Source organism: Macrotis lagotis, chromosome 4 (genome assembly GCF_037893015.1).
Source record: "Macrotis lagotis isolate mMagLag1 chromosome 4, bilby.v1.9.chrom.fasta, whole genome shotgun sequence".
Classification (NCBI taxonomy): domain Eukaryota; kingdom Metazoa; phylum Chordata; class Mammalia; order Peramelemorphia; family Peramelidae; genus Macrotis; species Macrotis lagotis.
In genome coordinates this window covers 127,182,489-127,205,248 of record NC_133661.1, presented here as the reverse complement: position 1 = coordinate 127,205,248, position 22,760 = coordinate 127,182,489, and the positions used below count along the sequence as shown (strand labels likewise).

Sequence of the window (22,760 nt, the reverse complement as noted above, 5' to 3'; positions counted from 1 at the left end):
AATCCAACCCTTATTTCTTGTCTTCCCTAAAATTCTGGCCTAGAAATACACAAGTAGCTCTTACAGTCAACAAATAAGTGTTTCCTTTCTTTTAGTACTCTTAGATGATAAAACCTTTGTGAATATCTTCTTGACCCTACCTTCCAACTATAATCCTTGATTTGATTCAATTTATCTCTGATTGATAAATAAAAATAAAGACAATAAATCATTTTTTTGCATTTTATTTGAGAAGAGACTCTACATAAACTATGTCAGGAAGATACAGGTTTACACACATTTTCATCAATCAATAAATGGAGTCGTTAACATAACACTGAAGATATGATACTATGAGGAAGACAGATGGCCAAGGAATATTTACAACTCTCACATATGATATATTTATATTTGAGATGGATATATACATATATACATGTACATGTGCATATACATACATATATCTATACATACACACACATATATACATATATATGTATAAAAGGTGTTCTAAACAAAAGTCAAGAAAAGAGTTTGCCTTCATTTGCAGCAATTGAAATTTGAAAATGAAGAATGTTTTGTATTTGTTAGTGCTATTTTGTTAAACCTCTGCCCCCCACCTTTAAATCCAAATCCAATAGAACCCAAAGAAAAAATGTTTACTTTGGGATTATGGGCATGAGAGTGACAGATGGTCTCATGAGTTGATGACTAAAGGGGGCAGAGTGAGAAAAAAAAATGTCTAATGGAAGAAATGACCTTTGGTGATGCCATTAAATCATCCTTTGTACTAAACATAAATTATTAATAGTTTTAAAAAAATAATTATCTGTTTTGTTTTGAGGTTGGGGAGAGTGAAAGGGAGCTAGGAAAAGGAATAAGGGTGGGACATTGTTTTTTTCAACATATCCCTTAAATTAAGTTGAGCACTTCCCTCCCCCCCCAAGGAGTATCTTATCAAGATAATATTAATATATTTACTCACATAAAGGCCACCTTCACATAACAGTTGCACCTGGACCATAAGCCTGTTATCCAATGGCCAATGCAATTATTACTGTATCTTCAGATGGCTCATGCATTTTACATATGACAAAATTGATGCTCCAAATATGGCCAATATACAGGTGAATAGGGCATATCCAAGTGTTTTCTTCCTCGTTATAGGAAAAGTGCTTAAGAAACATTACCTCAAGGAAGAGGCAGGAAAGACATCTTTTTTTACTAAAAAATTTCAGTCTTACATTGGAAATAAGCTACTTTGGAATCCAAAGGATGGGAAAGAGGCAGGAGCTTAACTTTTCAGAGAACTGGAAAGAACACATAAGCATCTTAGAAGAATATTTTCTAATCCTACACAAGAATTTAGAAATATCAGTTGAGATGAAAATAAATCAGGTAAACTCCAGTTGAGCATTCCATATCTCTAATGTTACCCATGTTGCCAAAAGATCTCTCATCCATAGTTAGACAACATTGTACATATTGCTCAACATTTTTCCAAGCCAACTTATATTTTGGGTGTATTTATGTGCAGGTAGATTTGACTTGGTTTCAAATACTTATACATACATACACTCACACATACATAGACACACTCATGTATATACCCTTTACATATCATTGCTCAGTAAACTTCTTAATCTAGATAATTCCTCCAAAAACCAATAAATTGTACAAATATTTTAAAACAATCATATGGACACATACATACCAACACACACCCATACATACTGTCAGATGCTTACAGATGTAAATGCTTTAAAATATATTTAGTACAGAAAACTTGGTGGGAGGGGAGGGTAATTAGTTTTTAACAGCACTCAAACTTCTTTCCCAAAATTGCTTTTTGAGTACATACTAATCTCCTAGTGCACTGAAGCAGGTACCAGCTGATTCTTCAGATATTGAAATATTTCTGCTCAAGTCTGAATAAAGATAAAGGACATGTAATGTCCAGTAGGAAACAAATCAGTGTACATCATTTACATGGCAATAAATCCTTCATTTCTTTTGAAATAAGGTATGTAAAGTAGCACTTAGTTTAACACAAGTTTTTTGTTCTGCATTAAGCCTATCTGTAAAAAGCCATTCATGCAAAAAATTACCTCCAGGTTTAGCTGGGTTTTTAAAGGACACTTCTCCTGAAAATGAGTCCCTTTCACATAGGGAAAAGGGGGGAAATATACATTTATGGCAGCTAATTCCAGATGACAGTGGAAAATTTGAGACTTTGGTGTTTGTAAGGTATTTGCCATAAGGAACCTGAAAGCAGTTCTCAGCTGACCTATAAAGGATCAGAGGTTTGAAATAACCCTAGAAAGCTTCAGGGCTTTTACAAACTAAATGCATTTGGAGGTCTTTATTTTCCAACTTATTCCTTCCTTAAATTTCTGCCTTATCCCTTTCACATTTTAAAGATGTCTTGGTCTGTTCCCCAATGTAATTCCCAGTTGACCAGAAATCCCCTTACCTCCTATTCTTTAAATCCATTATCATCCAGTTGGCAACTTTTTCCTCCTAAAATATTTTTTCTCCTTTTAGGATTGCCACTTCATCTCTAATCAAATCAATCAAAACTGTCTTGTATGGTATTACCAAAGACCTACAGTTGTTCCCACCTTTAAATACAAGAATCTCATATAATTTATATAGTAATTAAAGACTTCTATTACCCCTCCCAAACCTTTCCCACTCTACATATAAATATATGCATATATTTTCCTATGGAAAAAATCTGATTTGGTTCTATATTTCATCCAATATACCAGGAGAAAAGCAAAAGAATAACTTCTATCCAGAACTGCAGACTTGGTCCAGAAATCATGATTATAAATGGTATCAGTTCACTTTTAAGATATAGCTGTTGTCCACTTTTATTCTCTACTTATTCTTAGCAGGGGAGTTACTCAAATGGGACTATCTTAGCCCCATATTGAAATATTTAGCCAACATCTCAAATACTCTTTTGGGAACCATTCAAAAAGACAACAGGCATTGCTGAAGGAGCCAGAGAATAGAAAAAGAGAGAGTTTAGTACTTTGTAGGATTCAAAGGCAGTTTCATTGAAGTTTATTTTGCAGCTGTGGAGAAGATGGCACTTAAGATGAAATCTGAGCCACCTGTCTCCCCTTCCATGCAGAGAAGCCACACTGACATGAACTAAAAAGGATTCTATATGCTGCATTTACAAATTCACTGGGGGGTGGAGGTAACGTGGGTTCAAAGGTGGCACCTATGTTTTCCATTGAATTATGATAAATGGACAGACCCAAACTATAGAGACAATATGTAGAAAACATGGTTCTTCTTAGTTTTTCAATATATCTAACTAATATGTTATTATAATAAAATTGATAGGAACAATTAACTGTATTTCATAAAGGGAAGATGTCATACTGAATAGCACATTTAGGGGAGACTGTGAGTAACTAGATTGAAAACAGTGACCCTCTGATTTCTCCACACTTTTATGTTTATAGATTATAGAAATAATAAGATTCTAGTTTGCAATTTGCACTTTGTCTCACATGCTTGGAATATTGTTTTCAAGTCCCATAAAAATGTGTCCAAATGAATATTGTCTCCAAAATATACTTGCATTTTGTGGAAAAAATATATGGGGAAAGAAAGAAATACACTTATACAAATTTTTTGAGTCTACACTAATAGTATTTCCTAACTTTGTGGTTCACAACTAAGTTGAGCACTGTGATGGTTTCTGCAGACAAAAGGTGCCAAAGTATGATCTCAATGGATGTTTGCTTTTCTTTCAGTTCTATTTCCCCCAATTTCCAGAACTGGGACAATGTAATAGAAACAGATGAACAACCAGGCCTGGGAGTTTAAAAAAAATATCATTTTCCAGGGGATGACTACCAAAGTTTAAAGACAAAACCTCCCATTTGCATCCCTAGAGGTTTAGAAGCATGAAAAAGAAGTCTGTTCTCTGTTTGCCAAGTCAGAGTAGAAACCAGGCAGTGTTTCATGAGGGAAGACTGCTGTCCCTGGTCCTGAACACAGACAGCAATGCTCAAACAATAATTCACCATTCTGGAATAGAGAAATCTAATCCATCACATGGAAAATTGTAAGTAATCTTTGTGTAGACCCCAAAATATTTATTTAAATGCCCACTTTATATACTGGTTCAGGCAAAAACTGATCTTTGAAGCATCAGAAATCTCTTATGCAGAAGTCATGTTTCCCCCATAGGTTTTTAAAATTGGCAAGATTTTGATGTTTATAGGTCATTAAAACAATTTGACCTCATTTTATATCTATTTATTCCCTGGTTTAGACTAAATATTGCCATCTTTGAATTTTAGCAGACTATCTGTATTATCTGTGGAGCAAGTGTTCTAAATATCAAAAATTGAACTGATTTAAATTGTTATGACTTGTTTTAGCAAGAAGAATGGTGGGGGTGGGGGTGGGGAGGAAATCTACACAAAATGCAAATCCATATTTTTTTCTATCTCTCCAAATATAATTCAATGGTCACATTTCCTAGAAATGTAGGGGAGCTTTACTGTGCTCTGGAATCATAAACAACTTCCTTTCCTCTCCTGTTCAACCATACATACACACACACACGCATACCTTGAAATTTGGGACTGCAAAACAGATATAAAAATGAAAACTATTCTTCCCCTGTTTATACAAAGTTTTTCCAGGGGAATGATGACCTTTGTATTTTCTCACAAAGTAAGAACTGTCCTCTTTGAACTTATTTCCTTCTTGTACCTTCTGAAACTTTCCTTGAAAGAGTTCCTTCTCAAGTCATAGAATTAATCAAGCAGGCAACTTGACACTGTAGTGCAATAGTGGCTATATGTCATTGATGATTACCTCCATTTCCACTGGCTTAGGTGAGTAGTTGTTTTGTACTATCAATTCAGAGCAATCTTATCTGTCCTTGCAAATGGAGCAGCCTGTTGGTCTCCAAGAAATGTTAAACTCTCAGCCAGAGCAAGAAAAAGGTGTCCAAACAAGTTCTCCTTGTTCCTGTTAAGAAATTTTTTCAGGTTTGCCATAACCTGAGTTATTCCTCCAATGATACCATTGAAATCTCTAAATAATCAGTTGTGTTGCTAGGAAATCATACACTGAGGCAGATTGTCCTAGGCAGACCTTTTGCTTTATTATGAAAGAGGTTATCACCTCAAGATTTACAGAATGAATTATAAACTATCTTTTTGAATTGACTGAGATTCTCAGATTTCATACCCCTATTTTAAAAATCTTAGTTCTAATTCAATTCAGATTCCTTTTTCAAAGGACTGTAATGTTTTATTTATGGGAGATTTTTTGGAAAATAACCTTCAGAACCTTTGGGACACAGGTATTATTTTTGTTCAAAAACTAACAGAAGTCACTATTTCACAGTTGGAAGGAATGTCAGAGGTCTAAAATTTGATTCAGATGGTATTTAAACAAGTCAATGAACTGCTTCCTCATTTCTATCTAGCCAGTGGTCCAATTCCTGCTGTACCCCTTAAGAGCTGATCTGTTTAATCACATCTCACCATCCAGAATTTTCTTTCCCTTTCTTCACAAGAAAGTTTTGAATTTCTAAGGTAGTCATAATTTGGGGTTCTTACAAAAATACTCACTGACGCTGCAAAATATCTCAGATTCCTCAAAGGTTATTAATAATGTCATCTAGCCAGCCTGGAAATTAGCATCAGTTTTTCAGAAGAAATTTTTTTTGTCGATTCAGTTTCCAACAGTATATTTGTCGATGTGAAGTGAACTCACACATGATTATAAATGAATTGAGAATTTGAGTTTTTTTAACCGTTTGAAATGGAATTCTTTTAGTTTAGTGTATTTCCCCCATATTTCTTTGGAAATGGAAGAAATTAGAACTTCCTGGCTCCTATCAATTTTAACCAACTATCTGAAAGAAGTAACTATTTGCCAATAAGATAACAAGATATTACTATGCACTAAACCAAAGGAAAATATCATGTAAAGGGGATGAGCGTAGACAATGGTTTAAAAATGGTAGACTAGTAGTAAATTTGAATAGATGCTCAAAGTCCTAAACATAGAAATAAGGTGTGCCAACGATTTTTTCTTCAGTGAAACATTTTAGCAATCACAGGTTTTAGTTTATCTTAAGGCATTATTTAGCTCTGAACATGTATGATAACATGGCCTTAATAAACAGAATGACAAATAATGAAAATCTTTAAAACCAGTTAGAGTTTTGAGTGAGGGTATACCTCCACCTTTATCAAAACAAAATGATAGAATTGTAGTATCATTCAAAAAGCCTCTTCATTTATCATTTATGAGAAAGCCAGTTGAATACTGTAATTCCACTAGACATTGATAAAGCTTTCATATATAGAGATGAAGTCCTTCCCAATAAACTGAGGGGGAAATAGAGAAATCAAGGAACTTCTGAATCATATGCCATTTCTGTAAATATTAAGATGGATTGGATAAGTATAATGTTGCTGACATGTGAGCTATTAGTTAAAATGCTACAAATATATTAGGGCTAGATATGTTAAAGAATTTTCTAATGATAAAAGTAGTTTGATAGTGCATCAGGTAAACATGTGTAGTTATTGTCCTTGAGACAAAGGATAGGAATAATATACATCATTTGAATTGTTTAGGTAACCAGAAGCAATGACTTGGATGACCCCAGGTCACCTTTTCCACCTCTGTTTCCAAGACAAGGAGCATGTTAATAGCATGCAGCAGCTTGGCTTAATCACCTCATTTGTGCTGTCACAATGAGTTATTTAATTTTTTAAAATGTCACCTTATATGAGATGCTGATGCCTTCAACAAATCTACATACTTCTACAACAGTCACTCTGCTAATGAGGTAAATCACTTCCTGTCATGTAGTTCTTCCATTCCTTGAGAACATGGGTCATTCATCAAAGTCTACAGGTGATGAGAGGAAAAAGTCCAATATTTGGTTTAAGCATTCTTAATCTTTGTTAAAAGTTAGAGGAACAGATTGAATGTTTCAGGGAAAAAGAAATATGCAGATAACAGTGACTCAAGGCATGTAAACAAAGTAGAAAGATATGATGGATGTCAGAAAGAAAGAATGAGAGAATGAGCTTTTTAAATTGACCTGTGGTCCCAGATCCTGTCCAAAAAATATTTGTCTAATTGGGAAGATATTTTTTTTCTTTCTCCTAGAGCCTAGAACAAAATGTGAACCCTAATGAAGCAATTCTTCCTACTTCATTGGTATTTTCACAACTCAACAAAGGGGAAGATGCTACATTTTGGAGTTAGGGAGACTGAAAGCATAGCTCAAGTTTCCATGCAATGAAATGGTATACTAGAAGGCACTGGGATGTATATCACATACCTTCCCATGTGCTGATAATCCAGGGTGGCAAAAGTACTCATACTTACTCTGAATAACATATAACTCTCTACCATCTTTAGGAAGTAAATTAGAGTAATAGACTACCATTATAGCAGACTGTTAAATGTGATATGTATATATCATAAAGCAAAGTAGTACAGTGTCCTAAACATGAACATATGAAAATCTAGGTTCACATCCCCATCTCAGACACTAATTATTTGATTCTGGGTAAGTTTCCTCACCTATAAATGGGGATAAAAATGTTACCTTCTTTGCGGACTTATGAGAATCAAAAAAAGATGACATATAAATAGTGCTTTATAAACCTTGAAGCTCTCTTCAAATGAGTTAGAAAAAAATGATTATGCTCCACGAGCTCTGATTAAAATGGTAACATTGTAAAGAACAGATCTCTCCATTGCCGGCACAGCACACATCTAGTAAACCCAGTGTCCAAGAGAGAAGTGATTAAACAATTAGGTGGTGTTAGAGAGGGGACAATATGAGAAACTTTGTCAGAAAGGATGGAGGAGTTCTAACTATTCAGAGTCATATCAACTGGACTTAACCTTTGGCTTATAGCAATGAAAAATAATGCAAATTTGAAATTAAAAAAAAAGACTTGACAAGATGTAGAGAGCTTTCAGGATAGTGACATAAGCATTTGTTTTACTGTATTGTAAAAAAGTTGACCTTCTGCATCATGGCCACCTTGGCTTGCTGAATGGTTCCTCCTGCTCTATGCAAGGAACCAAACAGGACTCTCAATGCCTAGTTAAGTGGTAGAATTTTCTCTGAAACCAAATGGAAAATAAGTTAGAAACTTGGCTTAACCCAAAGGTAATTGTCCCTGAATGTTCAGTGAGAGTCACTGAGGGTGTTATTAGTTTTTTGTTGCAAATCTTAAACTAACTTGAATATTTGCTCAGATAAAGTCTGGTCAATATTTTGATGTTACAGATGGATATTTAAAAAATATATATATAAGTGAAATTTCTGGTTTGCTTCAGTTAACAAGGTACTTTATTTTGCTATGCAATTATTTGAAATAAATATTTCTTCTGGTCATTGAATTTAGTCTGGGGTTCCTAATATTATTTGTTTTAGTTGCAATCCCTGCACATAATACTGGCTAGATAGACAAAATATTCTATAGAAAGTGGTAACCCCTAGAAACACAAAATATTTAAATTGGAAGGATTCTTTTCGTTCATCTAGTTTAACCCCCTCTTTTGGGAGATGAAGAAACTGAAGCTAGAAAAGATTGTTGATTTGCAAAAGAATAGAGAACTATTCCATTTCAGAGGCAATACTAAAGCCCAGATTTCCTTATCTCAATCCATTTTTTTCTTTTGCAAATTATAATATATTCTTTCTTAAGTTCTCCTGAAAACATCAGTCACGTCTGTAAGGTGGTTTCCTCTCCATGAAGAGCTGAAAAACTCAGGATTTAGTCTTCCTTTAAAGGTAACTTATTATAAAAAATGAAATAGAGGGGAGAAATAATAGTGCTTGTCATAGGCTTGGTGTTGAAATACAAGAATAGGAAAAATAGGTAATAAGTTAGCAAATACACTATACATAAATACACCATAGCCATAAAACTGTTATCATTAAGTCACATGAATTTGGATCAATGCATATGTGTACATGTCATTGCATAAATATTGATAATATAAAATGAAAAAGAATATCCATATGCAGAACAAAATGTCCAGGCATCTAAAACAAAATAGGAGATGAATTATTTTTCATATATAGTTAATTGACTTGACTTTATGATGTTGAATATATCACATTTTCTGTCTAAAAATGAAATACTCTTCCTTGCAAGTATGGTTAGGTATTAATATCTTCCCTAACAGATATTATTAATGGAAGTTCTCATGCATAAAAGGAGAGGAAAAAGCAGGGTAACTTTTTAAAAGAGAATCAATCAGCAAACACCACAGCATCATGTTCCCTAAGATTCTATAGATGATTATGGCCCAAAATATTGAGGCTTCTATGTACTAGGGGAGAACTGGATCTGAAGGATGATTAGAATCCCAGGTTAGGGCCCTTTCTGGAGTCCTCAAGTTTATTCCAAGAGTTCAGAAAGGTTCTGACCCAATGAATTAGGTTTAAATCAGTCATTGTGTTCATTTAATTTGTTACATACAGTCTCCAGCAATTGTACAATTCAGTAGAGATGATGACAGTGAACAATCACAAGCCATTTTCAGAAATGCCTTACTATAGTTTATAGTCACTGTACTGCTCAGATGTCTAATTTCTAACCAAGAAAAGAGAACTGGGTGCTTCTTCCTGAGATAAAATACAGCTGGGGTTTTAGAGGGAAAATCTACTTAATAACCCAGGTCTAACTGCATGAGCTTCTTGTGCCAAAAGATGTATAGGCAAGGTGATTCAAAAAATGTTGGCTTTAATAACTAGCCTGTTGCATTTAGAACCTTATCACCAAAACAAACCACTGTGGAATCCAGAGTGGAAAGAAGTCAGTGACTTACAACTAACCCATTCTTTTGAAATCATGATTCTTGCCAGTTTTAGGATATGCAATGCAAACTGTCATCAGCAGAGTGACTTTTATCCCATGATTTGTGCTTCTCTGGCATCATGGCTCTAACTATACAGAAAACCAGGTTCAGCATTATAGTCAGAGGAAGGTCAGAGCCTTTGCTCCTGAAACTGAAGCCCCATCTTGAGTCCTCCGTAACTCGGTAGTTCAAGGACAAGGAGATCAGTGGGTGGGGAAGATAAAAAAAAAAAAGGAGGAGCTCAGGATGGGTCACTATGGTTCCAGATTGGATTTACAGGAGATATAGCCCAGGCATCTCAATGAGTTTTGCTATAAAATTCACTGCACAGAGGTTAATCTAGATGTCAACATTGTCTGACAGCACTGAAATTACTCCAGGGCAGTGCTCCTTCTGAAGTCTTAATATAACAGTCAATTCCATCCTGCCTGAAGGAAATGAAAGTTTTCTGCTTTGTGTGCCGAATCATTCAGCACCAATTTTCTCACTGTTTGAAGTCCAAACTGTTTGTGGTCCTGGGATTCACCTCACATTAAGACAACACTTATTTTGAGAAGTCCTCTTGTCAATCCCACAAAGGCAGAAGGATGGGAGCAAAAAAAAAAAAAAGATAAATCTTTTTTCTTTTTCTTTTGACCACAAAAATCAAATCACTTCAGTCAGATTTCTTTGCTCATCTGGTTTCTGGTGTTCTAGAGTCACCAACCTCAAAAGTGAGCTCCCTGCATTGACAATGCAAAATGGACAGTCACCAGAGAAAGCAGTCCCAGACCTCTGAGGTCATGGTTGCTTCAAATAACATTCCCCTGAGTATTTTCTACAAAATAATCTCTAAAGAATGAGCAATTTTACTAGTCCTTTATTTATTGCCTGTAGGAACCACTTCCATGGGGTCCATGTCAGATGGACCTAAATAACTTTTGAGATTCACTTGCCTTTTAGTAGTCTACAACCCTATGAAATTTTGGTTGTCTTTAAGAAATGCTGAAGTTGCTAAGGTTTTCTATGAGAAGAGAAAAAAGGGCAGGGGTTGGGTTTGTACGAAGCCTTACACCATGCCAACCTCTCTTTCAATCTTTGTCCTCCTTGACTGTTCTAAATTATGAACTGGGGAAAATATAATTGAAGAAAAAATAATTGATAACATAGGGGAAAAAGAAGACCCCAGTGACCCAGTTTCTATCCGATTGAAGATATTCTCTACTTCCATATCCACACGCACATACACATACATCTCTTTTAAGAAAATGAGAGGGCAAGAGACCGATTTCCCCTAGCACGGGATTAAAGAAGGAAGAAAAAAATTAAAAAGGAAGTTAAGGCAATGTTATAAAACCAATCACAGAAAAGTTTTGTTTATTGCCTACCTCCCTTCCTCAAGTGAAGTTATGGAAGCTTTAATGATTATTAGATTATCATTCATTCCTTTCTCTAAAAGGACTCCTTCTCAGGGGAAAAAGTCCCCGTATATCACCACACAAGAAAGGAGGGGGGGGGGAGTTGGAACTGAAGCACTTCTTTTTCAGAAGGAAAGAAATGCATGAACCCCATAGCAGGCAAGGAAAGAACTTTTCTGAAACAGGGTCACATGCTCCAAGAAGATATAGGCTCAAAAAACTCCCTCAATTTTACAGTGGCTAATTATAACTCTTATAGCAGATGTATCAATATTTACACATCCATCTTTGTTAAGAATGAATTTCCATCCTTAGATTGCAGAAAGAATAATCACTGCTTCTCTCCTAACTCTCCTAATCCTTCTATGGAGAAAAGCCTTGGGTTTACTTGGAGAAATACCTACTCTAGTCATATTCACCACCAGAGTGGTGAGGCAGCTAACTAGTCTGGTGAGACAAGGCAATGGATGAAGAATCAGATGAGGACATTTTCTGAGGTCTTTTAGGATGTCTGCTATTCAAAGATCACACACTTCAAGATTATAATCTTGAAACAATTTCAAGAATAGCAAACCACACACTACCTGATTGCAGCCTCCTGGACGTTTTTAGTTCTACATTTCCCACCCACTAGAATCCTATGGGACTAAGCTTCATTTCCCTCCTTCCTTACCTCCAGGCTAAGTTTTCATTGAATCATGATACAAAATATTTTTGTCTTATTACAACTTAAGAGGTTGCATTTTCTAAAATCTGTTTCAATGTTTCAGCATTTCTAAGAACAAGTATGAAAATTTTCTGTTTTACAAAGGGAGTTTCCCTTTACATCTCATGATAGAGGAAACACTTTATTTAATGCAGAAGACAGAGGTGAAACTTTAATAAATTAAACCATAGGGATCATAGAGCCAAGTCAATGGGAAACTTTATATACTCAAGTCAGAGCCAAAGGGAGCAGGAGTGAAGAGAATTCTAAGGTGACAAATACAGCCAGGAAGGGCCTCAAGATGAAAGCTGGCACCCAAACAAAGTTACCAGTGGCTAGACTACCATCAGCTTAAGGGACAAGTGAGGATAACTATTATGTCAGGACTGCCATACTCAATGTTCAAGAAAGCTAAACATTGCTTCAAAAGCTGCACTACCAGAAGGATAATAAAATAAGATGCTATATTACTTTAAAATGGCAAATAAGGATTCATTCTTGAACAAGTAAGTTTCTAGGAATACTGTTGCTCCTTTTGTCACCCTCAAGTCTGTGGCACCCCCTGTGTTTGACCCCATCCTAGTTATTCTCAAAAACTCTGAAGCATGGAATAGAATATTGGGGATCAAAATAATCATATCCCAAACTGAAGACTACATATTGCCTAAAGCTACTCTGGAATCTTTTCAATTGGTTTCCTATTGAGGGCATCATTGTTAAACTCAGAAAAGTTGCCAGTCCATCTGGCAAGAACTCAACTGCCTTCTTCACTCCATCAATACACCTTAAGTCAGCAGCCATGCTATTGCCTCCTGCCCCCAAGCCCATGAGAGTCTACTATAGTGAGAAAGAGAACAAGATAGGAGTCCGAGTCATCTCAAGGGTGACCTAGGGAAATTCACTTTAACTTCTCAGTCTCAGTTTCCTTATCTGTAAAATGGGAGACAATGGTGTTTACACTACCTGCTGGCTAATATCCTGAGATAGAGGAAGGGCAACTATTAAGTGTTATCAAAAATATGAGAGCATTTTGTTTACCCCATGCTTCTGTGTACCCCCCCCAGCAAAGGAGTGTCAAATTCCAGCTATATTTTTCTTTTTTAGCAGAAAAAATCCAACAAAATATGGTATTGTTGCCCTCTGCCAAGAATTCTTCTTGGTTTTTTGAATCATGAATTTTCAGATCTGAGAAGGACCTTAGAACTTCTCTGGTCCAACTTACTTTATTTTACAGAAAATGAAACTGAGGGCACAGGAGGAGATGTGACTTACCCCTTTGTAGGATCAAATACTTATATTTGCATGAAACCCCATGCACTCACTTCTGCTCTTTATATTCTGTTAGTGTTTCTTCCTTGTTTGCAAAATTGACATCATTTTTGCTCTAGTGGCTGATTCTTGTGTCACCATGAAAATTAAATGATAGCTCTCCTGGGGAATCAGGGGAGGAGAGGAGGTCACAAAGAATTTCCTTCTTTCCTATAGGACTGTCTTCAGAGACAACTTGTATGTGGCAGGTTGAGTGAAGAAAGGATCCAAGAGTTTTACCCCATTGGCCATTAATGGGATTAGGAATTACCTGTAAACTCCACTCAGAGGTCGAAGAATGAAATCAGAGGGTGGAATTTAGGGCATATTTCAAATAAGGAAGGCTTATAAAGTTGCAAAATCTGTTTCCTAAAGGAAATAGTTTTGTAGGAGTTTCCAGTATGACACTTTTTCCCCATCATTAAAAAGGATTAATTAATAGTGATGCATGGGTAAAATAGCAGATTACCTCCCATGTCTTGAGATTTTCACAGTGATCCTAATAAGGGCAGAGGCCACATGATGAGGCCCTAAACCAACATTCACCCAGAATCTAAGTCCCTAAAAAGGGTAGAGGGGGTTTGTTTTATTTTAGTGGTGGTAAGAAAGGAGTGGAAATCCATTTTAATAATATGTTTAACCTCAATTTCCTGGGGGAGGGAGGGGAAGTGCTGGGAATCATACAACTTGACCAAAGACAGGGGAAGCCCAGGAAAGAAGTAGCACAAGGGATAGAAGACCAAATAGTTGTTAGTATGGTCATAGCATAACATCTTTGCTCTGAAGGAGCTCTTAGAAATCAAAAAGTCCATCGCTCTCATTTTACAGTGAGGGGTTGGAAATCCAGAAAGGTTCAATAACTTCACAGTTGTGACTGATAATCAGAAGGTATTAATCTAGGCTTTTCCCATTCAACACTAAGGTAGTTCTCTATCACTCCTTGCCCCCTTTCTTCTCCTCACTCCTAATATATATGGATACTGTTCAATTGCTCCGAAGAGCTTCTCAACAAGCAAAATGAACAACTCATTCAGACCCCATTCAGAATTAACAGTAGAGAGAAAAGTCAAAGGACAGAAAAAGCAGCTTCTTCATTTTCACACCCCCATCCTCTAACTACAACAAGGTAGATTAAATGAAATGATAGGATCAGATGATCATTTTAATTTCATTCTCAGGATTCCACAAGGAGCCCAAAGGAACAGCATTCTTTCATTAGCCCAGTGATTACTCTCAATATCAATATCCAACTTAAAATTTCTTTGTTCACTTGCAGGGATCCAACTACAAAGACCTTGAGTCTTTTTCTCCCTATTCCCCCACTCATTCATTGATCAACATGAGGTCTCAAGAAAAAAATAAATAAGAAGAGAGTCCAAGATCTATGTCAGAAGATAGGCAGCAATAGGAGAATGTGATTTTTACCTGTAGTCATTAGCGGTTTTCCCAGAGTGGAGAGCTTACTTTCCACCTCATTTGATTCTTCCCTCTCCCCTCCATTCATTATACCCCTTTCTATGAATACTTTCCTCATTTACCAAAAAATAAACAAAAAAAAAGCAAATAACAAAAACACATTGCAGTGTTCTGTTGGGCAATTAGAAGGCCCATAGTTTAACAAGACTCCCAAGGGCAGAGAAGAACAGACCACCAAATAGGATAGAACAGCAAATTATTCTTTTTACATGTTGGGATCTTGCCTCCATTCATCTATGGAAACTCTCCAACCATCTTCAGGAGCTTTCTGGTCACATCAGTGAATAGAACCAGACCAATCTCTTGGTTAGCCTTTTCTGCTTTCAAGTCCAGCTAAGGAGTCCCAGTTCCATTCTCCATCATCTCAGTACAGCAATTTTCTATTTGAATAAAATCATTTTCCCTGGTTCCTACACAGGAGGTTTCTATATTCCAGATTAGAAGCAACTGCCATCAGCTGACAGGATGCCATGGGCTGCAGATGTGTTCTTAGAAAAGCCGAGAAGGAAAAGTTTCCACAGCCCTTAGGCTAAGGCTCCAGTTATATAGAGGCATGATTTCCACCAGTCTCTGAGGAAGTACTGGACTAGGAATTAGTTGAGATTTAGCAAGCACAGGGGAACAAAATCATTATTTTCTCATATCATGACAGGCACTCTTTTCTGCTTTCTCTCCTGACTGTAGTCAGGTACAATAATATCCAGGAAGGCAATAATTCCTCTGGCAATGGAATAGGAGGAGCTGCTCCCCATGCCCAGGCTTCACTCATTCTCTTTCACTGGTCAGGCCTCTGTCCTCATTAAGATGCCAAGACTGCTGCAGTGGCCACTCATTGAATATCTCCCAAAGAAAGCTCTTTCCCTCCCCCTCCCTGCCCACAAAAACTGTTCCTCACCCTCTGCATTTTTGCTACAGCTCAAAGGCAGATGCATCAATCCTTTCAGAGGCAAGGGAACGTGAAAAGAATGGCAAAGTGATTGGGTGCAGGTGCCCAATAGGTTCCCCCCCCCCCATGGGCTTTTTCCTACCCTGCTCTCTGCTGAAAATATGACCATCTCCTTTGTCATGACCTATCTCCCCTTTCCTCACTTTGAGATTCAGCATGACTGAATGATAGAGGAAGCAAGGAAGCATAGAAAGGGGGAGGGAATAGAATGGAAAGGGGAGGAGACCCAGTAAAGAGAGAATCCTAAGGAGACATTCCCGGAATTAACCTACAAGGAATTAAGAGTTGTTTGATTAACAGCTGCAGTTTTTTAGACCCAAATAAATGGGACAATATGATGGAGCTTTTCTTCCCTGCCCCCAACATCTCTCTAGTGACCTAAACATGAAGAATAGGAAAGTGAAAGTTATTTGTTATTAGGGATGGGTGGTATTTCCAGGTTGTTGGGGTTTTGGGGGGGAGGGGGAGGTGGATAGACAGGTCTTTTCCCATTGTTCTTTAAGGCAAGGGAATCCTTAAGAGGATAGATGACAAACCCCCTTCCAAGTTCAGCAAAGAACTTGAGCCCAGCCAACACCAAATTCTCTTTTTGCTGCTGCCATGATTTTATCTTCTTCTGTTGTTTTTTTTTGTTAACCTGTAGGGATGATGATGGTGTGTTCCCAAAACATCAAGTCTATGTTTAAGAATCAGTAAATTAGAAAATTCTCCTGAAATGGGAAAAGAGACAGGGATAGGCTATCATTGGAGTGGAAAGTGGGGTGGAGATAGAGTTTTGAGAAGGGAAATAGGGTAGAAATAAGATGAGTTTCCAGGGAACATTGCTCTGGTGTGGTTCTCTTGCCTGGGAGGAGCCATCTACACCAGGACCCTATTAAGACCTTCAGTGAGTATCACACATGAGCAGCAAGACTCTCACCCCACCTAATTTCTTCCCATCCCAACAAGAAGATTGTCTTTCTGCATTGTCAAAGGTCTTCAGCTCTGAACAGCTAGAGCAGAAGAAGCACACGCAGCAGGGGCCAGTTGCTGGGGCCACAGTTTTAGTTAAAAGGTTTTTAATACTTTTAAGGTTTTCTATGTTTCCGTTGTTGTTGAAGTCATAACTTTCTGTAACAGCAGCTTCTCTCTGAATTGGTGTGGAAGGTATCTCTGTAGATATTTTATATATGCATATATATGCATGTATATAAGTCAAACTGCCTTACAGGTTGTCAGGTTTTGTTTTTTGTTTTTTTCAGTGTTGTATGTGTAGCAGGCACTTGAGTTTATATGAAGATGTTTGCTTCAGTCAGGGAGGAAAGAAATGGAAAATAGGGCATGTAGGACAGAAGTAGGGCAGGGAGCAAGAAAGAATTTTTGACCACTAGCCAAGGATGTCCAGATAAATTGGGGTGGCCTTCCCCAAAGCATGAAGAATTTTGTAGATTTCCTTGATATTGAGCCTCTGCTGGGGTTCCCTCTGCCAACATCCCAACATGATATCATAGACCTCCTTGGGGCAGACCCGGGGTCTCTCCAAGACACGACCTTGAGTAATGCATTCAATGACCTAAAAGAGAAAAAATAATAAGATAAAGGAAGAAGGAAATTCACTATCGAGATTCCAAAGTCTTACACCTTTCTACCTTTCTTCTACAATTTGGGCTCCAAAAAGAAAATGCTCAAATGAAACATTCTAATAGTAAAAAAGGGTCATTGTGTTCAAAGACTGCTTTGCTTCTGGTTTGGGTTGAGAGGCACTGATTTTTCTGATTTTGTCATATACCAAGAGTGAGATAGAAGAATCTCTAAACTTGTCTACATGAAGTTGCCCCAGTCTCTCCTTTTGACCAAACATACCTGCTACCTGCTTAATCAATTTTCTTAGTTCATTATTTACTTTGCTATACCATACTACTATCTTATTTCTTCTTGTGCCTGATGCTTGTTTGAGCTCCCACCCCCCACTTAATTTAGCATTACTTCCTCTGATTTTCCTCCTCTTCTCTTCCTGGAAGGTCTCTGGATCACATTTACTACCTTCTCTTTTCAGCAATGATTATTTAACTGTGTCCCTCAACTTCTTACATCCTAGAAAGAACTTCCAAATATCATTTAGCTCCAATTAACACTTCCCTCAAATTTAATGCCCTTTCCATACCTGTCTTTAATTAATACTTGGCCCAAATTCTGGTCTACCAAGGAACATATTTTTTGTTTAGCTCCATAAACACATCATTTGCACTCTGCTTGGAGTCATTCAAATATTTTCACTATGCACCTTAAACCAAACTATATCCCTTTTCCTCTTTAGCATAAGACTCATATTTCCTCCATGAATTTGTCCAGAGTAGTTTACCCAGCTCTAATTACTGTATGACCCACTCCTGTCCCCAAGTCATCCTCTTTTGTCCTCTGTGGATACAATGCTCTTATATGAACATATCTTTGTGCTGGTCTCTGTTCTTTCCATTTTGATACTTTGTGTTTTTTGTACAAGTTGTCTCTCATCCTCTGTTTTTAAAAATTTCCCTCATGATACCTCATATAGCCATCTTGTATGTGTATTTGTACACACTTGTAGACACCAGCATGCTTGCATGTAAGTTTTAAGTAACCATAGCCAGTCAGAGAATACCAACTATATCAATGCCTCTATTCATCCTTTAGCCTGAGAGATCCATCTTGGCTCAGAACTTGACAAACTCATTTGATCCTCAGCTGTGCTTTTTCCAGCTGTCCTATAATGTCTTTTGGACCCCCTAACTAGCTGCACCACTATGCAGCTTCATCCTTAGCTAACTCAGAACACCGATGCCAAGAAAAACATGGAGTTTTCCCCTCTAGTGTAGGCCTATTCCATTTGGTAATTCCATGGTGGTGAACTAACTACAGGGTATTTGGTTCCTTCTTTGTAGATTCACAAGCCAGTAGACATTCAATAGATATGGGGGGGAGTGAGATAGGGTATTGACTTCAGTGTCAAATTTTTGGTAAGTATTTAATTTCACATCAATCCATGTTTAAAAAGTATTTGTTTGTGGAAGACTGTAGGGACTTAGAAATAAAAACAGACCTAGTCCAGGTCCTCAAGATGAGAATAAAAGAAAGAAAGCATCCCTATGTTTTTGTGGTTGATTATTTCTGAGTTCTTGTGACTCTCCTGAGCCACCTTTTTCCTGACAACATTCTTCCTGTTAACAGGGAGAGTTCTATACCAAAAAGAAAGGAAAAAATCTAACACCCACAGACCAGGGTTACAGAAACTGTAAAAAGTTTGAGAGAGTGAAAGAGAGATGGAGAGGGACAGACAGACAGAGAATGTATGCATGTGTGTTTTCTCTCCCATGAACTTTTTTTTTACTTTTTTTTTGAAGACTCTAAAAATGTTTTGTACTACTTTGGGAAACAAAGAAAAGCCCCATTGAGCTTGTAAATGGTGAAATATCAGAGATTTAAAGAAACACCTTGGTTTTCTTCTTTGAAATACACTTAATTAAGCAGTCAGCGTATTTACAGGGCAGAGAATGATCTGGACATAGTCTATTTTCAATGTGAAAGACTCAGCAGGCTATCTTGACTCTAGGGTTACCCAGAGATTGGATCTTCTGTTTGGAGAGTCTGGAATGGTTTCCAACTAACCTTTTAAGCATGTCCTAGAGTATAAACCCATTTTGCACATTACCATTCCCTTTGGAACTGGAGAGGTTTATGGGCCGTTTCTCAAAATAATGTTTTTAAATACATAAAATAAAAAAGAGGATAATAAAGGAAATTAATTATATTGAGATACATTCATAAATAAATGCAAGTTCACAGATCCCATGTTAAGAAACCATGACCTATGGTAAAGATTAATCCCTAACTGGGCTTTACAATAGCCCATAAAATATGCCAAACTTCCTGTAGATCTTTTGGATAAGAAAAATTAGAACTTTGGGGTTCTAAAAGTCTAGGAATATCTTGACAGACTATGATTTTGGGGGCTAAAGAATGGGATTATGTGCCCCAATGTTTCTTCCCCCATTTATTGAATAGTGTACCACTCTCCTATTCTACCAAACCCCTGCAACTACATGTATTTCCCCTTACATCCATCCTTTAGTTTTATTTTGGCCTTGCTTTTCTGATTCTCTTCACTCCTACTCCCCACTGAAATTCTGTGTACCTTATTTCAAGATCCAGAGCCTCCCTTCCCTTTTTTAATGTCTCTTAGTCCTTCATGTACAAACCTGGGTCAAATTCTATCTCACCTCTCCCCCTCCCCTCAACAATCTTTAAACATGAATCTGAACCAGTACCTCTGTGTTTGAGAGCTGAAACCAAGGTTGTTTGCCATAGGTGAAGATCTCCCAGAGGATTACCCCAAAGCTCCAGACATCACTCTCTGTAGTAAACTTCCTGTACATGATGCTTTCTGGGGGCATCCAGCGAATTGGTAGCATGGTATGACCTCCCACCTATAAGGAAGCAGAAGCAGAAATTCATACTGGGTGACTAGATTCCTTTCTGGATTGTTATTTCCACACATATCCCACCTACAATATTACTTAATTTACTCATGATCCCATGAAAGTCATAGTTATATCCAACTTATAACAAGATTAATGAATGCATTGCTAGCTAAAATCTTAAATGTTGATAGCATCAATGGATAACAGTAGAAATACCACCCTCTCTAATATTTAGGCCAGTCAACTGATCCTGTGACAGATTACAAGTTCAAAAAATGAATAGAAGATAAAGAATTCAGTGAGTCATGAAAACTATGAAGAGATTTAGGAAGAAAGGTTGGAGGATATGCTCTTTTTGGAAGTTGCCTCTTTACAAAACTATATAAGCACTGGATTGGGTCTCAAGAATAGCAAAGTCTCACTATCTGGGGACAGAGGAAATTGGCATACTATCAAGTTAGGGTTTATAAAATATTGCACCTCATACTCAATGGCTCTGTATATAGACACCAATTCAAAGGAACCCAATCTTCAAAAACATTTTTATACCCTGTTTACAAAATCAAAGTAGATACTTAGGAATTCAGGTACTAGAAACAAAAAGAAAGTCCACAAAAAAGCAAACAAATATTTTGGTGCACCAAATAAGAAAGAGAGGAAAAGGTTTATAATATGATAAAGACTTTATTAGCAAATAGTTTTTTCAATGTAAGAAATTTGTATTCAGTGAGCCCCCTTGACTAATTCAGTCAATAAAAGTATTTTGAACTGTACTTATTATAATGACTAGGCTTGATCTTGAAAAAAAGATGAGAAAATACAGCCCCTTATTTTCAGAGACTGAGGATGGGTAGATGTCAAGTACCATAAACTATCATGGGAGGTCTAACTAAAGAGTTTTTTTTTTCTATTTGCTTCATTCTTTGTAATAAGATATGGTTCTCTGAGTAAGGAAATGTGACAAATACATTTGTAAATGAATATGAATCAAAAACAGTAATAAAACTGAAAAAAGAAAAAGCTAGTGGTATATTCAGAAAGGTTAACAAAGAAAATAGCACAGATGTCATTAATTATTTGCATATATTTAACTGAAAGAAAACAATACAGGAAGTCCTACTGCTAAATAAATTAGAAGCATTAGACTAACAAATAGCAGTAAACACATCGGAATATTATAGATACAGTTGATTATTTAAGGGAAATAAATTTCCAGGAAGGTACTCATTGGTGAAATTATTTACAGTTTGAACCAAATATGAAACCTATTTACACATATGACCACTGGGTCTGCATCTTGATAAAAGAAGAATGAACGTTGGTTTTAGCATCAGAAAAGCTGTACTTAAATCTTAACTCTGCCTCTTACTATCTGGATCATCTTTAGCAAGATTTCTCAGGTCTTCAGGTTCATTATGTATAAAATGAGGGAGTTTTAACTAGTTGACCCCTGATTTCTATTCCATATCAAGACCAATAATCTTATACTTACATGTACTACAGCAAATTCAGTCATACAATAGTAACAAAATGGAATACTAATGTGCTATAAGAAACAAGGAAAAAAGTTGGTTTTCAAAACTTACAGAAAGACATTGTATGACCTAATGCAGAATGGAATCATGTGAACTAGAAGAATACTGTAACATCATTAATTTCAAAATGAATTATTCTGGCAGACTTAAGAACTCTGATCAGGAGTTGTCATAATTAGTTAGCAAGTATCTGAAATTGGCTTAGACCTCTGCTCTTTCTGACTCCAGATCCAGAGTTTTAGCCACCAGGTTTCATAGTTGTCTTAGGTGTCAGGTATTGGTCCTAGCTCTGCCATTACCTACCTGTGGGATTTCTGACAAATGGTTTCCACTTCAGAAGGTTCATTTTTTTCTCAACTATAAAATGATAACATAAGGCTAGATAACCTCTCAGGTTCCTTTTAGAGCTAAAATTATCAAATTTCAATCTAAGAAAAGATGAAGATAAAAGCAGAAGAAATGTATGCAGCAAAAGATCTTAACCATGGGAAATAGAGTTGGGGGAGGAGTAGCATGTGGTTGGGAGAGGAAGAAGCTCTCCCAGTTCAATAATCATTTATTCAGTGTCTGCTGTGGTCCAGGCATTCTGCTCAAAGAGGCAAAAAACAATAATTCCTACCCTCAGGAAGTTTATCTTCTATTGGAATTTAGTGCAAAATAGATTTCTTTCTAAAAGATATAGAAGAAGGTATAGTTTCATGTGCTTATCAGGCAAGAAGGAACTTATCCAGTTTAAGTGCTTGAGAGCCAGAAACATTTGGAACCATGTCTTGGGTACAGTGAATTTATGTGACTATTTCTATCAAATCTAACTCCTAAGCAGTATCTTTATTCTCTTTATGAGAAAGGAAAAAAGATATTAAAATGGAAAGAGCATGGTTATTGAAATCCTAAGATCAAGTTCCTAATCTTTGCTCTGACACTTATTAGTCATATGGTACTGGAAAAACTATGCAATCATTTGTTGCCTCAGTTTCCTTATCTGTAAAATGAGTAATTTATATTGTTGCTGTGAGAAAAACCTTTTTCCTCATGCAAAAGGATTTGAAAATATAAATTATTATCACTCTTAAGGAGAAAAACAGG

At 36.6% G+C, this 22,760-nt stretch overlaps 1 protein-coding gene across 4 annotated transcripts in view; it reads right to left on the bottom strand.

Moving 5' to 3' along the window:
• Positions 1 to 223: 223 nt before the first annotated feature.
• The window catches only part of NTRK3 (neurotrophic receptor tyrosine kinase 3), a 472,049-nt gene continuing 449,512 nt past the window's right edge, over positions 224 to 22,760 (bottom strand). For all 4 annotated transcript variants that reach the window (XM_074234130.1, XM_074234132.1, XM_074234131.1 and 1 more), the window contains 2 exons: positions 19,987 to 20,145; positions 224 to 17,255 (listed from right to left, as the gene is read on the bottom strand). In XM_074234130.1, the coding sequence (XP_074090231.1) occupies positions 17,070 to 17,255; positions 19,987 to 20,145 (345 nt within the window). In that variant the 3' untranslated portion in view covers positions 224 to 17,069. The remainder of the gene's footprint in view (positions 17,256 to 19,986; positions 20,146 to 22,760) is intronic.